Source organism: Meriones unguiculatus, chromosome 10 (genome assembly GCF_030254825.1).
Source record: "Meriones unguiculatus strain TT.TT164.6M chromosome 10, Bangor_MerUng_6.1, whole genome shotgun sequence".
In the NCBI taxonomy this organism is placed as follows: Eukaryota; Metazoa; Chordata; class Mammalia; order Rodentia; family Muridae; genus Meriones; species Meriones unguiculatus.
The window spans coordinates 70,523,422-70,537,752 of NC_083358.1; the positions used below are offsets into that span (position 1 = coordinate 70,523,422).

General features: G+C 39.7%; 1 protein-coding gene across 2 annotated transcripts in view; it reads right to left on the reverse strand.

Moving 5' to 3' along the window:
• Positions 1 to 14,331, reverse strand: part of Slc39a8 (solute carrier family 39 member 8) — a 67,222-nt gene that overhangs the window by 19,600 nt on the left and 33,291 nt on the right. For both annotated transcript variants that reach the window (XM_021659431.2, XM_021659430.2), the window contains exons 4-6: positions 11,357 to 11,526; positions 9,879 to 10,001; positions 9,233 to 9,403 (exon numbers count right to left, since the gene is read on the reverse strand). In XM_021659431.2, the coding sequence (XP_021515106.1) occupies positions 9,233 to 9,403; positions 9,879 to 10,001; positions 11,357 to 11,526 (464 nt within the window). The remainder of the gene's footprint in view (positions 1 to 9,232; positions 9,404 to 9,878; positions 10,002 to 11,356; positions 11,527 to 14,331) is intronic.

Sequence of the window (14,331 nt, forward strand, 5' to 3'; positions counted from 1 at the left end):
CTTCCAAACATATGGAAACAGACTAAATGCTTTTAAAGGTAGGGAATTTATTGTTGGTATTACTTAAAGACCAGTACTTAGCAGCCAACCAGTGATCAATAACTAAATAAGCAATAGAAAGATTGTGTGTGATATCACACACAATGGTGTCAGCACAATACTGAAATCAGACAGCAGGTCCCAGAGGACTCCCTGGGATGGAACAGGCTTTCCCTGACAACCATCCTGTCTTTCTTTGTACTACATACACACTTTGTAAAGATTATTTGGGGGGGGGGATCATTAAAGTCGCAGTAGAAAAGATATGTAACCTGTTGCTTATTATTTGAAAAGTACCTTCTGGATCACCTGAGATAAATGATGCTAAATTTCTAACTGCAAAAATGAAGAACAAAACAAAACAACAACAACACAATTAGAAGCAAAGACATCATACAATTTAAAAACAGAAAAGCCAGGACTTTAAAAAAAAAAAGAAAAGCAAAAAGAAAACACAGTTTAAAAACCAGAAAAGTCAGACTGCCTCCCTCAGAAGCCTATGCAAATAAAAGGCCAACAGCCCAGGGACAGCTCAGCTCTCTGCTTGGTTGCTGCTGCTGCTACTGTTGTTGTTTTGCACAGCCAAACAAACAATCATTTGTATCATGTTGATTATATTTCAGTTTTTTTCTTGACATAATTTGTGTCAAGAGTCTTGAGGTTTTCTGGGCCCAGGAATTTATGGTAATGGTAACGGATTGTTTTACTGTTATTTCCTGGCCTCCATCCTGGGCCGTGTCAGTGACTCACAGTTGTCTGTCCTTGAATAGAATATGCTGATCTGATCTGAGGTGTTCTGAGGCCTGCTGACACTTTTGAGAAACTTGAAGTAACCCCTACCTCTGTGGGAAAGAACATTAGTGGGCTTTGGAGTCTGCCCCACACGTTCTGTTGTTTACCACTGCCAGCATAAGTGGAAAACTACAGTTGTTTTTTTCTTAGCTGACTCTTCTAAGCTCGTCACAGTAATGAAAAGTCATTCGAGAACCAGCATCTTGCTTAGACCATCAGTGCTATGTTAGAATATAGTAACGTCTACTTTGAAGAGTTTCCGTCTAGAACTTTCTCTCCTGCCACGGCGTAGCAACATCCACACCGTTCCCAGCTACTCGGGCCATCTTTGTGTCCTGAAACCCTTTCGGTTCTTCCGTACCTAGAGAGGCATGACTGGGCGCTGGTTCTTCTCTACAGTCTTTGAAGGGACGGCTCCTTCTCCCAGTTGAGAGTTAGGCTTAAATATGTCCTCCTCAAAATGACCCCCTCTGACCACCCAGATCAATGTGGTCACTTGGACACCACCTCAGAACATTTTAATTCCATGCACGCGGCATCTGCCTCCTACGGTGGTGGGCTCTGCGTCTCACGGTGAGCAGGAGGACTATCTGACCACTGATCTCTTCGCAGCAGCATCTCAGGGATGTAAAGCAGTGTCTGACACACGGAGGTGACCATATGATATTGTCTGCACGACAGCACGATGGTCTGAAGGCCAGTTCCTAAACTTACAGGTAAGCTCAGTGATGTTAATGCATGGAGCACGATGTCATGTAGGGGAGAAGATGCTCCTGCATCATAGCATACAAAGTGTGGGAACTCCAGTTTAAGGTTGTTTTTGCTATCTTCATGTATGAGTCCAGGATTATGGAGTCTGAGCTAAAGCTAAGACATAAAATACACAGAAACGCATGGTGTCTACCCAATGAGCAATTGGTGATTTTACTTTCCAACTGTCACACAATTTCAAGATCTGGAAAACCATGAGCGATGTTTGATCGCTCACTTCAGGATTTTTGTTTTGTTTTGTTTTGTTTTTCCCAAAGGCATTTTATAATCTAGCAGTAAAGGAGGACAAACTAGAAAGAGTCAAATCACAGACCCAAAAGCCTTAAGGAACCTTCAAAGGAAATCTTTACTGGTGAACTTTCTTCCATAGTAAATATTTCCAACTTCTACCCACCTCCACTGAGTTGTTATGATGCTTAACTGAAGACATGTTCATTAAGCTCTTTGATATTACTAAGTAAGAGATTTGACTAAAAAAATACAATCTTTTTTTAATCTTTTGATATCTGCTGACGGAATTAAAAAGCAATGAGAACTCAACCACTTCAAAAAGAATTGGGCTCACACACTGGTTAAATCTCAGAACTTATTATGCTTCTTAATAAATTGGGCCACTGACAAGCATAGTGCACAAAGTTGGAGGCTGGAGAAAATCAGGACTTGGTTAACATAAATGAGAGCCATTAATTTAATTGGGTTGAGATTCTCAGAAGGACTAAAATTCTCTATCTAAAGAAACAGACATATAGTAAGATCAAAATTATCAGCCAATCAATGATTTGATTCTAACCCAAAGGTCCATTTTTACGAATGGGTACCTAAGTTGCTCTTCAAGTGACTTCTATTATGTTTTATTCATTATTGGTAAAGTAGTAATCATCATAAAAATGAGATTTTTAAAATCTGGATGTTGGCCTCAGACATAAACTAAGTAGACATCATTATAGACGGATGAATATCTGTGACGTAGTTATGTGTGTATGTAAATTATGTGTGTGGAGGAGTGTGTACGTGTAAGACTCTACCCTGTAACGTAATGCCGTCAGACCCAAAATCATCTTGACAAGGGCATACTTTATCTGCAGAGTACTTTAGTTTTGTGGTTGTTCAAGTTTGGGGTTTTATCTTAAATATATGGAAAAATAGACCATGGATTCATTAAAGCAGGGAACAAATTCTGCCTCCCAAGAGCTTTGTCAAGAGACATGGATGCCATTCAGTGAAACACAAAGACCCTCTTGCTTAGACAAACTTTAACCCACTAAGCAAACGTGAACTCACCAGGTCCTGGTTCAGTATTTCCAGGCTGCAGGATGTGGCATGTAAAGAGCACAAAAACAAACAGGTTTAAAAGCATGAATAGCAGAAGTTTCTTAAAAAGGAAGGAAGAAACGTACTTTAGCAAGACTGATAATTATGAGAGAGACGCTTTTATAATGTAATCTTTAAAAATCAAACAAGAAAGCTGATGCTGAAGACCCACCGTCTTCCTCAAACTTCTCACTCCTCTCCTTGTTTTCCAAGTAAAATATTTTCAACATTTTATCAATCCGCATGCATAATAGAGCAACATAGCAATTCTTCATTTTACTAATGGGGGAAAAATTAACTTGACATCAAGCCTAATTGAGTAAAACCTCACTAATTCTTCTAAATAGGGATAAGCCTTGCTTGATTAGTGAAAGCAATTTTGTATAGAACATGTTTAGATAAATGCACTCATACTTGATTTCATAACTCACACTAACAAATGAGGCTGCAGCAGCACGTGTGTGGGTGAGTCCTTAAAGTCCTCCACCATCTATGGGTAGGAATGTGGCTTGTCAATTACATAAGAACAATTTTTACATTGGCATTTTTTTTACATCTTAAAAATTAAATTTAATTAAGTTAAAACTTTAGAATCTTGTACAAAAATAACCTCAAAGACAGTTTTTATAGATAATTGCCAAGATACTCTACAGCCTAGCCTATAACCAAAAGGAATAGATTGTAATTAATTGGTGAGCTGCCTGATTGGTAGAGTCAAAATTAACAAGGTTTCACTCTACAGGCAATCCTCTGTTCACTGTCAGCTTTGTTCCTAAAGTTCTTCAGAAATCAGAACTGATTAGAGCAATGCTTCCATCGGGAAGTTGTGGAGCATGGGGAACACAGAGCCAGTTTATACGACCCCAGGAGGGGCCTGGGATGCTTCTCACAGACAGGATTTGGCCCTGGACTGCTAAGTGCTGCTGCAAAAAGTGAACAGTAACGACTGTGAAGCACACCTCCTTGCTTATCTAATACCACACGGTCAGCCCTGAAATCACACACATACAAACACTAAACTAACTCCGTCGCTGATATATTTGTGTGTGTCTACATATGGGCACAATAATAACCAAAGAAAAAGTCATCATCAATTTGATGGTGAGTAATGGTGGGATACGGGAAGGACTAGAGGGAAGAGGCATGGGAAGGGTGAGAGAGAGACAAGGAAAGGGAAGAACTGAAGTAGTTATAATTTAAACAAAATTTAAGGTAAAACCCCTTCAAACTGGCTCTTCTGAGCTCTCTTCTTAACTGAATCTTGACCCTGTGCTTCCATATTAACCAATTCTTTGCAGAGACACCTATAGGAAATTAACTGACTTCCATTTTATCCATAATAAGATGCTCAAATTATAGAATTTAAAACAGTAAACAGAGGTAGAAGGTGTGGCTCATTCCTGCAGTCCCAGCACTTGGAATGCAAAAACAGGAAGATCATGGATTTCCAGACTACCTGGAGAGACACAGCATCAAACACCAGTGTTTCCCTCTTTAAAATAGTAAATGTTTGGAATGTGGCGGACTACGGGAGGTAGAGTGGAACTAAAACTGACAGGGTTGACAGCATGTCCATTTGGGGCACATTAAGAACCCCAGATCCTTTTTTTCTAAGCCAGAGCATCCAGGTGGCCCTCATCAAAGATGACCGCAGATTTTCCTTTGGGAAACTTGAACCCAAGAGCCTCATTCATGGGCAAAGCAAACAAGGCTGAAATTGAGCACCATGGTGAAGACAGATATGTAATCATAATACTTTCAGTGTCCCAGAATCCTTCTCCAAACATACATCCAATAATACACTCCATCTTTCTCATCCTTCAGGCCAAAAGGAAAAAAAAAAATGATCCACTCCCTACCACTTCTCTCCAGTCCAAAAAACTAAGAACAAACCCCACATATTCTCATAGAGAGCTTCCTGGTCCAAATCAATCAGAGAGACAGTGATAGATAGATAGATAGATAGATAGATAGATAGATAGATAGATAAGATTATAGATAGATAAGATAATAGGTAGATAATAAATAGATGATAAATAGATAGTTTAGAAGATAGGTAGATAGATTAGATAATAGATAGATGATAGATAGATAGATAGATAGATAGATAGATAGATAGATAGATAGATAGGGTAAGGTAATAGATAGACAGATTAGATAATAAATAGATGATAGAAAGATAGATTAGATAACAGATAGATAGATAAGATGATAGATAATTGATAGATAGATTAGATAATAGATAGATAGATGATAGATAGACAGATAAAGAGACTTTGAGATTTAAGTTCTCTGTAACATTGTAATGCTTTTGTATGTAACATACAGCAGGGCAGAAAGTATGCCCCTCCACCCCTTTGACCCATTATCAGTACTTAAAAGAGCACCAAGAACACATCAGATGCTGGAAAATATTTCCTGGGTGACTTAATATGTTTAAATCTGTCAGCCTCTCACAAAGATCCAAGTTTCTCAAAAACACTTATTACTGGAGTATCGCTTTATATCAGCTGTTGGTGAAGTCTGCTCCCTAACATCGCCTACTTTGCGGATAAATTCCACTTCATCCAACCTCATTTTTAAACATAGTATGCACAGTAATCAACTTCTGTAAATGGCAGAGTAGTTTTTCCTCATTATAAAATCAGTAGGAGACTGGTTGCAGACTGCAGGAGGAATGCGCTGGATGGTCCCTCTAGTGGCCTAGAAGGGCTAACACATGCCAGAGAGACCCTAAGGTTCCTAAGGCTCTAGATCTGCTAACCGAAGTCCCTCCCAAGTTGTGTGTCCTAGAGGAAAAATTTCCACATAGTGAGGTTAACATGGCCCCTCCGTATCTAAATTTAAATGGTCTTGTGTATCTGATTATTATATAATAAGCTATTTGGATAAATTTTTAAAATGCCACCTTTTTTTGCCATATATTTTAGTTACTCTATAATATTTCTTTCATTCTTACATTTCAAAAAGAATCAAGAATGATGCTTTTTAAAAGCTAAAGTACTGTATAATTTGTGTCCTATTGATATCATATCAAGTTAAGCGACTTTTTTTTTTAATTCATAATTTCAATAGTAGCCTGATGACCCAAGTTCACGTCCCTGAACCTACTTGGTAAGAGGAGAGAACCAACTCCCACAACCTGTCCTCTGTTAACGTGGTCACTAGCCCTTTAATTTGTTTGTTTGTTTTGAGACAGGGTTTCTCTGTGTAGCTCTGGCTGGGTTGGAACTCACTCTGTAGACCAGGATGGCCTCGAACTCACAAAGATCCACCTGCCGCTGCCTCCCAAGTGCAGGGCTTAAAAAGCATGCACCACCACCACCTGGCTCCTTTAAATAGTTTTAAATCCAAAACTCTTTATTGTTTATGCTTCATGTAACAGAACCTGAATAGCCCAATGGAAACTGGCTCAGGTCTGGACCAGGGTTTCATTCATTCCTCATGGAAGGCAGCGCTGCCTGACCTGGTCTTGTTCATTCTAGGGGACACAGGACAATTGTCCTCAGAATAAGAATTCAAACCAGGCTTCAAATTCCTTGGCAGAGTATCACCTTTGCCAGCAGATACCTGACGGGGTTTTTGTTTGTTTGTTGGCTTTTGTAGTGCTAAGGATTAAACTTAGCCTTGCCAAGACTAAGCAGGAACTACATCACTAATTATATCCCCTGTCCTTTTTCTTCACTTTCTGTTTTGAAATAGGATTTCACAAAGTTAAACAAACTGACCTTGAACCCACTAGAGCCTAGACTGGCCTTGACCTTGCAAGTTTTCTACCTAAGCCTCTTAAGAGTTGACATTATAAACCTGTGTCTCCATGTCTCAGTTAAAAGATTTGGTAATCCGCGTTTAAGTTGGCAGATTAGTTGACTGGTTCTTCTGGAATCATCACCAGAGTTCAGCCATGATTTCATAAGGATCCATTATTTGCCAAAGCCTGTATAAAAAGCCAGAATTTATTCACACTGCGGAAGGAGTGTTTTTACTGTCATTCTCTATGCTCCTTCAATTGTGCCCTACATGATCAAACCCTCAGGAAAAAAATTATTCTTAAGCTAATCCATCTCATCCCTCCCAATAAAATAACTAGTACTGAATGTAGAGTTAATGTTGTCATCTTGTTTCTAGCATTGAGAAGAAGGAAGACCAGTAAAATATGTAAGAATACAGCATCAAGCCAACCTTTCTAAGTCCTAGGATTTAACTATAACTGTGCTTACCCCACTTTATGAGAATCAAATAAGGTAAGCCATCCACTGTTCAAAGACCCGGAGCACATAAAAATGTTCTTTTAACAACCACAAGAAATCATCTATTTATATATTAGAATCTTCTCTGGGAGATCTTAATCAAAATCACCATTCGTTTCACTACCTGAGATAATTTCCAATTAATTTAATATTAACACAAAGCTATTCAAAGACACTTGAGAATTTCCCTTCATCTGGTGGGGGAAGAGTACCACACCAAGCATGTTTCCAGAAGGAAACGCAGATGTCTTTGTTGTTTCGTTGTGGTTGTTTTGTTTTTTTCCTAACAACCTCTTTCAAATATTTCCTTTCTGCCTTTTATTTTTCTTGGTTGTTTTTCCCTCTCATCTCGATTGCTCACTTTTCCAATATGCTTGACTTCGTAGCTTGTGGATCCGCATCTACTGGATGAGTCATGCTGAAGATTTATCTCTCCATCTGTCAGCCGATAATTACAGTCCACACCATTGCCTCTGTCCTCCCAGCACCCCTCTCTAATCACCAGTCTGCTCCGTCTGTACTCTATATTGGGCTGGTTAGCATCTCTAAGTCCTCACATCCTAATTAAAACAATGGTTGTCCTCTAGTTTATGGGGATGGTAAGATAATTAGTCTACTGTTACAGGAACAAACCCAGAGCATTCAATAAAGTGTCAATTCTGAGCACGATGTAAAATTATCTACTTGGAGATTTCCATAGTCTTTTTAAAAAAAAGTCTTATTTAAAAGTATCCATGTGTTTCACTATACTAAATAACTCCTGTTAGTTTAGCACGGGTGTTCCTTCAGAGCCCCACAAGGAACATGACCATCTGAACACTTAATCTAAAGTGGCTGCCTAAAAGAACATGGGCCAAGGGGCTACACTTACAAGGAATTTAGGGGCTAACAATAAGAGGTCAGAGGTGGCTAGAGAGATGGTTGAGCACCTAAGAACACTGGCTGCTCTTCCAGAGGACCTGGGTTCAATACCCAGCACCCACATGGCAGCTCACAACTGTCTGTAACTCCAGTTTCGGGGACCTGACACCTTCACATAGACAAAACACCAGTGCACATAAATAAAAATAAATTTTAAAAAAATAAGAGGCTGGGCCTCTCTCTGACTTTCTTTCCTGGGCACTTCACCATACTCCCATTTCTCTTCTCCTATACTCTCCCGGTCCTGTCCCTCTCCCTCCCACCCCCCTCTCTCTGTATCTAATAAGCCTCTTTGTGCCAGAAAAAAAAAAAAAAAAGAGGTCAGTCTCATCATAAATGCTGAAGCTATAAAATATAAGTCTCAGAAGCTATCACTGGCTTTGTTTCCCACTTGTGGAAGATGGTCTAGGTGAAAGAAACAAGATGATGCTGAGATGCTTTCGGAAGAGGAGAAGGGTCACTGATGGTTCTGATGTCTCCAGATTTCTTGTTGTCCAAGCAGCTTGGCTCTCTCATAGAAGATACCAGTTTTCTTTTCAATAACTTACCTTTGTCCACAGATAATTTGATTTCTATCACTTGAAATAAAAATGGTCATAATACATGGAGAGTAACGTCTACTTTCAGTAGTCATTATAAAAAATAGATAAGATAAAATCAATATTTGTCTAGCATATTACCTAGTGCGAAATACTTGCTTTAAAAATGGTACCCATTAATATTCTTCAGACACTGCAAACATAAATTTAAGTCAGCTAATCAATGAACACGACTTTCAAAACCTTCACATTTTGCAATTTCAAAATTGCTCAGAGGATCCTTTGCTTTGGGATCTTGAAAGAACTGAAGTAGTAAAAATGTCCTGAACTAATTTTACTGGAGGTATTATGCAAATCTAACTGAGAAGCTCTGGTACAGTGAAGCAACCTGAAAGAACAATGAATCTCAAGACCAAGAACCCAGAGTTCCTTCAACTCATGTTCTTAAGCACCCAGAAGAAGAGCAGAAAGAGTGCAACTTATCCTACGAGGGTAGGCATGTCTAACATGTATGACCGTCTGAAACAATGGCTTGACTGCGTTCCCCACTGCCTCTGTAGTGAAAAGTGCACAGAGGACTGAAAGAAAGATGTCATCAGCATAACATACCTGGAGGGACACCACACTGACAGTGTCAAAATGGATGTGTCCATTAGGCTCGGTGACCGCAGGGTTGGCATAGCATGTCACGCCGTTGACTGTAGGCAATGGTAACGTTTTGGGTTGATGGGCTTTTTCTCTAGAACCAAAGTCATCATTCCCAAAGTGGGTGTGGTCATTCTATGCATGAAGAAAGCAAGTAGGTTAAAAGAAGAAAGAAGATGACTCATGGTGATAAGAAAATGGTCCATTGTTTTCATTTATAAAAACATTTTGGGGGTTATAAATGAAAACAATGTTACAGAACTATCTGTAATGTAAGTACTAAATGTCTTCCTTAAACACATTCTTGTGTACTAGATTCCATGGTTTCTGCTTTTTCTATGTTATGGGATATATATATATATATATATGCTCTTATTTGATGACTATAAAGGGGATAGAAATTATCCACATCTATTATTTTGCATTGAACTGGGATTAATAGTTCCAAATTCTATATGAGTCAGGTATTTTTCTTGTCAATATACTGACTTTTATTTTCTTCATATTTGCTAGTGTGACAGTCAGACTTCTCACATAATTCACAATTCTTGCCTTTGTTAGGGAGCCTGAGAAAGCAAGACATCAAATACCTTCAGTCGGGTCCATTTACCTGGCCATACGTTTTCAGCAGCATCTTAAGTGTTCTTTCAACAAAGAAAAGCATGTAAAATCCGCCAAACACAGCGACTGCTTTCTCAACATAATTGTCAATTTTGGGATCAAATCCAAATGCCTAAGGAGCAGAGACAGGACAATTCACATAAAACCAAGTTAATTGACTTCTGGAAGACAATACCATAATTTCTTAGTATGCAATTTTGCCCAAAGTTGTAAGCCCACCCTCAGAATAAATACTCTGAAACTCGAGTAGCAAGACCACACACATTGCATTAAAACCTTCCTACTAGCAATCATCCAGTGAAGGAAAACCACTAGATCTTACAAGTTCTTCTCCAGAACAGCACAGCAATCTTTGCTTTAAGCGACCCACAAAACACACAAGATGCTAAATGCACATATGTAGAACACTGCATTGCACTGAATATTTTTAATGGAAAAGTGTGCATTGCAATTCTCATTGGCAACTAGCCAATTGTATGGCTGTCTTAGAGTCATTTAATCTCCTTAGATTTTTCAGCTTTCTTCTTTATATTTGAGGGTTTTGGGTATTTCTCTCAGATTCTTTTTAGAAAAATACTAATAAGAACCATAACTCAAAAGAACTTATCCCTCATTTTTACATACAGATTAAAAACTAGAAGAAGCTTTTGTTATTTTGTAAAACCTAAAAGAGGTGCACAACTTGAATACTATTTTTTTATTTGGGGTTCATCTCTTCTTCCTTCCATGTGCAGAATATATGGGAAAAATGGCCCATAGATATGTATGCCTATGAATTTCTCTCATTGGCCTTTATGACTCATTCTCTTCCTTTCCCTCTCTTATTTTCCATTCACTATTTCTCGTTCTTATGTAGCCATAACAGAGACTGAAATAAAATGTGCACATAACGTACTGATCAAGTGAATACTAAGTGATAACGACGGCAGTCACTATCAAGTAATATACGTTCATCAAAAGAAAAGAGTACGTTACTCTTTATTTGCCAACCCATGACTGATTTTCTCCTCTTAGCCAATTGAAAACCGGGGAGGGGGAGGGGAACCTGTCAACCAGACACACAATTAATCTCTCATCTTATAGTAAATATAAGGGAACTTTGTGGTCTGTCGTCAGTAACTTTAGTCTCTGGATATTCTATGGAAAATAATAAACAATAAAGCTGCAGAAAATTAAATGTGCCAATGAAAGGCAAATGGCATGCTGTGTTTTCCAATGTGTCTTAGGGTGCTGTCTAAGCATGTCCTGGTGGCTGCTGTCCTGCAACAGTAACCTTTGTCTTTGACTTCAGCGTTCTTTGAAGCTTGAGACAATTTTTGACACTTGCCGTGGCTCTGCTTTCTCATATTCAGAGCCTTATAAACCCACCAGAGAACGCTGTGAGAATTGTGAAGGTTAAAATGCAGAAAATGCTAACATGTTTAAAAGAAGCAATTATACACAGAAGTGCCCAGCCCACCCCCTTACCTCTGGAATAAGCTGGAAAATGGCATTTGAGAAAAGAGTCCCAATAGCCAGCCCTACAAAATAAGTCAAAATCTTGGGGAAATAAGACTTCTTTATCAACGGGGTCAAAATCAGTCCCAGGAGAGATGCCAAATTAATAATTGTCACTGACAGAAATCCATAGCCCCAAACTGTGGGTGAAAGAGGAAAAGAGTAAAAATTAGTTACAACCAATTGGTCAAATGCACACTAACTGCGTTACTGCACATTAACTTTGAAACATTTCTTCTTTAAAGGCTTCAATAAATACCTTCTTCAAAACTAAAATGTCTCATTGAGAGCTTTGCAGAAAATTCCAAGGACACACCTTCAGTTGACCAAACATTTATAGAAGTCATGTTTCTAGGGTCTGGGATCCAACGTGCTTATCATGCAGAAGGCCCTTATGCCCAGTCCCCAGCATTTCATATACTAAGCATGGTGACACATGCCTGTAATCTCAGCACTTGGGAGGTGCTAATTCAAGGTCATCTTCATCTACATTGCAAGTTCAAGGCTAGCCAGGGCTATGTGAAGTTATGTCTCTAAAGGAAATGAGATAGGAAAGTGACTTAGGTCATCCTGTGGGATCATCTTAAGATCAAAGGGTGTACATGGTGCAAGGAATTGGAGACTATCTGAAGAAGGACAAATAGCCTGCTCTGCGCTGCTTCCACCTTCCTCGCTTCCTCTGTGGCTCAAGGCTGACTTTAAAATATGGCCTTTTATAGAAAGACAGAAGCACTATGAGATTCAAGGGAAAGGCATAAGCTGTAGGCAGAGGACAGGGATCAATGGGAGTTGGGATGGTGTGGCTTCAAAGGAAAGATCACGCCAACGCTGGGTTTCTCATAATCTCTGGACCCCTGAGATCACCTTTAAAAGAAACTCTTCTAATTTTAAAAACAAAAGACTCCTTAACTGCCCACAGCTGGGGCCTCCCAGAATCTGGGGTTAGCCAGTGCTGTGAGAACACAGATAATGAGCACATGGGGAATGAAGGGAATGGCCTCATGGCACAACTCTCCTTGCCAGGCCCAGATGAAGACTAGGTGATGCTGGCAACAGAGAGAGGTGATTCATCTTTCACTCATATGCACAATGGATACCCAATAAATGTTGGTTGGGGAGCAGTGAGCAAATGCTATCCTAGTCTATGTTAACCATATGGCCGCCCATCATCTTGACTGCAGAGGCTTGGTTTAAGAACTGAATGGGAATGGGAGTGAAGCAAGCACAGGACAATTCACTGCAGCAATGTGGTCTGAGGTGTACCATAACCACTGTAACCAAGTCACATGTGTCATGGAGCACTGTTCGGAAGATGAGAAATTGCCCCCGCTTTGCCACTTTTAAAACACCCACCAGAAAACGCAGTGAGATGAATGTTGGGCCGCTTTTCTCTCTGGCCCTGTCAGCGCAGTGTGCATAGTGGTACCCAGTGCACAGCAAGTGTCTGCCAGGCTGCAGGCGCTGTGCTAAGCTATCAGTGTCTCCTACTCCCCTGGACCAACAAAGCCTTGCAAGGTCCATGCTAGTCCCTGCCTCACACGGTTGTGGAAGCCGGAACACACAGAGTTCCCAAAAGCTCAAATTGAAAAAATAAACTCTGACTTTGGGAGCTGGAGAGGTAGCTCAGAGGTTAAAAACATTTGCTGCACTTGGAGAGGACCAAGAGTTCAGTTGCCAGCACCCACACAGGAGAATCTACCGTCCTCTGACGGCTTCTGTGGCTACTGCATGTACAGGCTCGCATCCAAACAGTCTCACACATAAAGACACTCAGAGAGAAATTTTAAAATAATTAACTTTTAAATATAAACGTGGAGGAAAAATAAAAGGGAGCTGTAGAGATAGATCCCAATTAAAAGCACTGGTTATATCAGTGTAGTTTTATAAGGCAAATGAAAGGCAACTTCAAAACATGATAAAATGTAAGATCTCTGAGACTTTTTATCTTCCCACTAAAATGTTACTATAAACATAGTCAGAACTTTTGTATCATGACGCCTTTGAATTGGGTTTTTTAGTCTCTTTGGATGACCTTAGATTGAGCTCACAAGCAGTGAAAAGTTGTACGCAGAATCTAATATATCTGGTTATTTTTAATGTCCTTGTGAGAAAGTAGCACTAAATATGGGCCAAGGAGTACAGTTGACCTATGGACACTTGTATAAGAAGCTGGTGGCCAATCTGTAGATATGAACACTGCTGCACAACCATGAAGACCTGAGTTCAAGTCTAGCACCATATTAAAAGCTTTTGTGTGTCCACACATGCCTGTCACACCAGCGTTTCGAGAAACAAGGACAGGAGATTTTCTAGGGCTTGATAGCCATCAGCCTAACTCCCTCCAGGTTCAGTGAGAGCCCCTGTCTCAAGAGAATAAAGTGGAGAGTAATAGTTCAGGACATGGTCTTCTAACCTCCAAATGCACACATAAGGGCACTCTGACCCACACATGTGTATATTCTCCACGCATACACCCAGACACATATGTACACATGTGCACACACAAAAAGATCAAAGGCAAATCCTCTGACCTGTACCAGTCACTGGTTCATTTTGGTGCCACCCACACTTCTACAATAAAGGAGCTACGGTCATACCCACCTTACAGATGAAGTGACTCAGGCAGAAAGATGCTGAACAATTGCTCAAGACCACACAACTGCACTAAAATGACACTATTAAGTATCACATCAAATGACAATGTGCTGCCAAACTAAACAGATTAGCAGAGAGGAGCACTCTATTCTCTTTATTGGGTTCTCTGTCCAAATATTTGGTGCCTTTCTGATCTTGTAACTGAGAACTGTTGACTTTTCTACTTTATGACTTTTTATTGTTGACCCTAGAATTCTCTCTCACTTCCTGCTTCCTCCTTTCCTGTTCTCATCTCCTGGCTCCACTTGACATAGAATAACAGGAACAGCTAGAGTTAGAAAACACCTTTC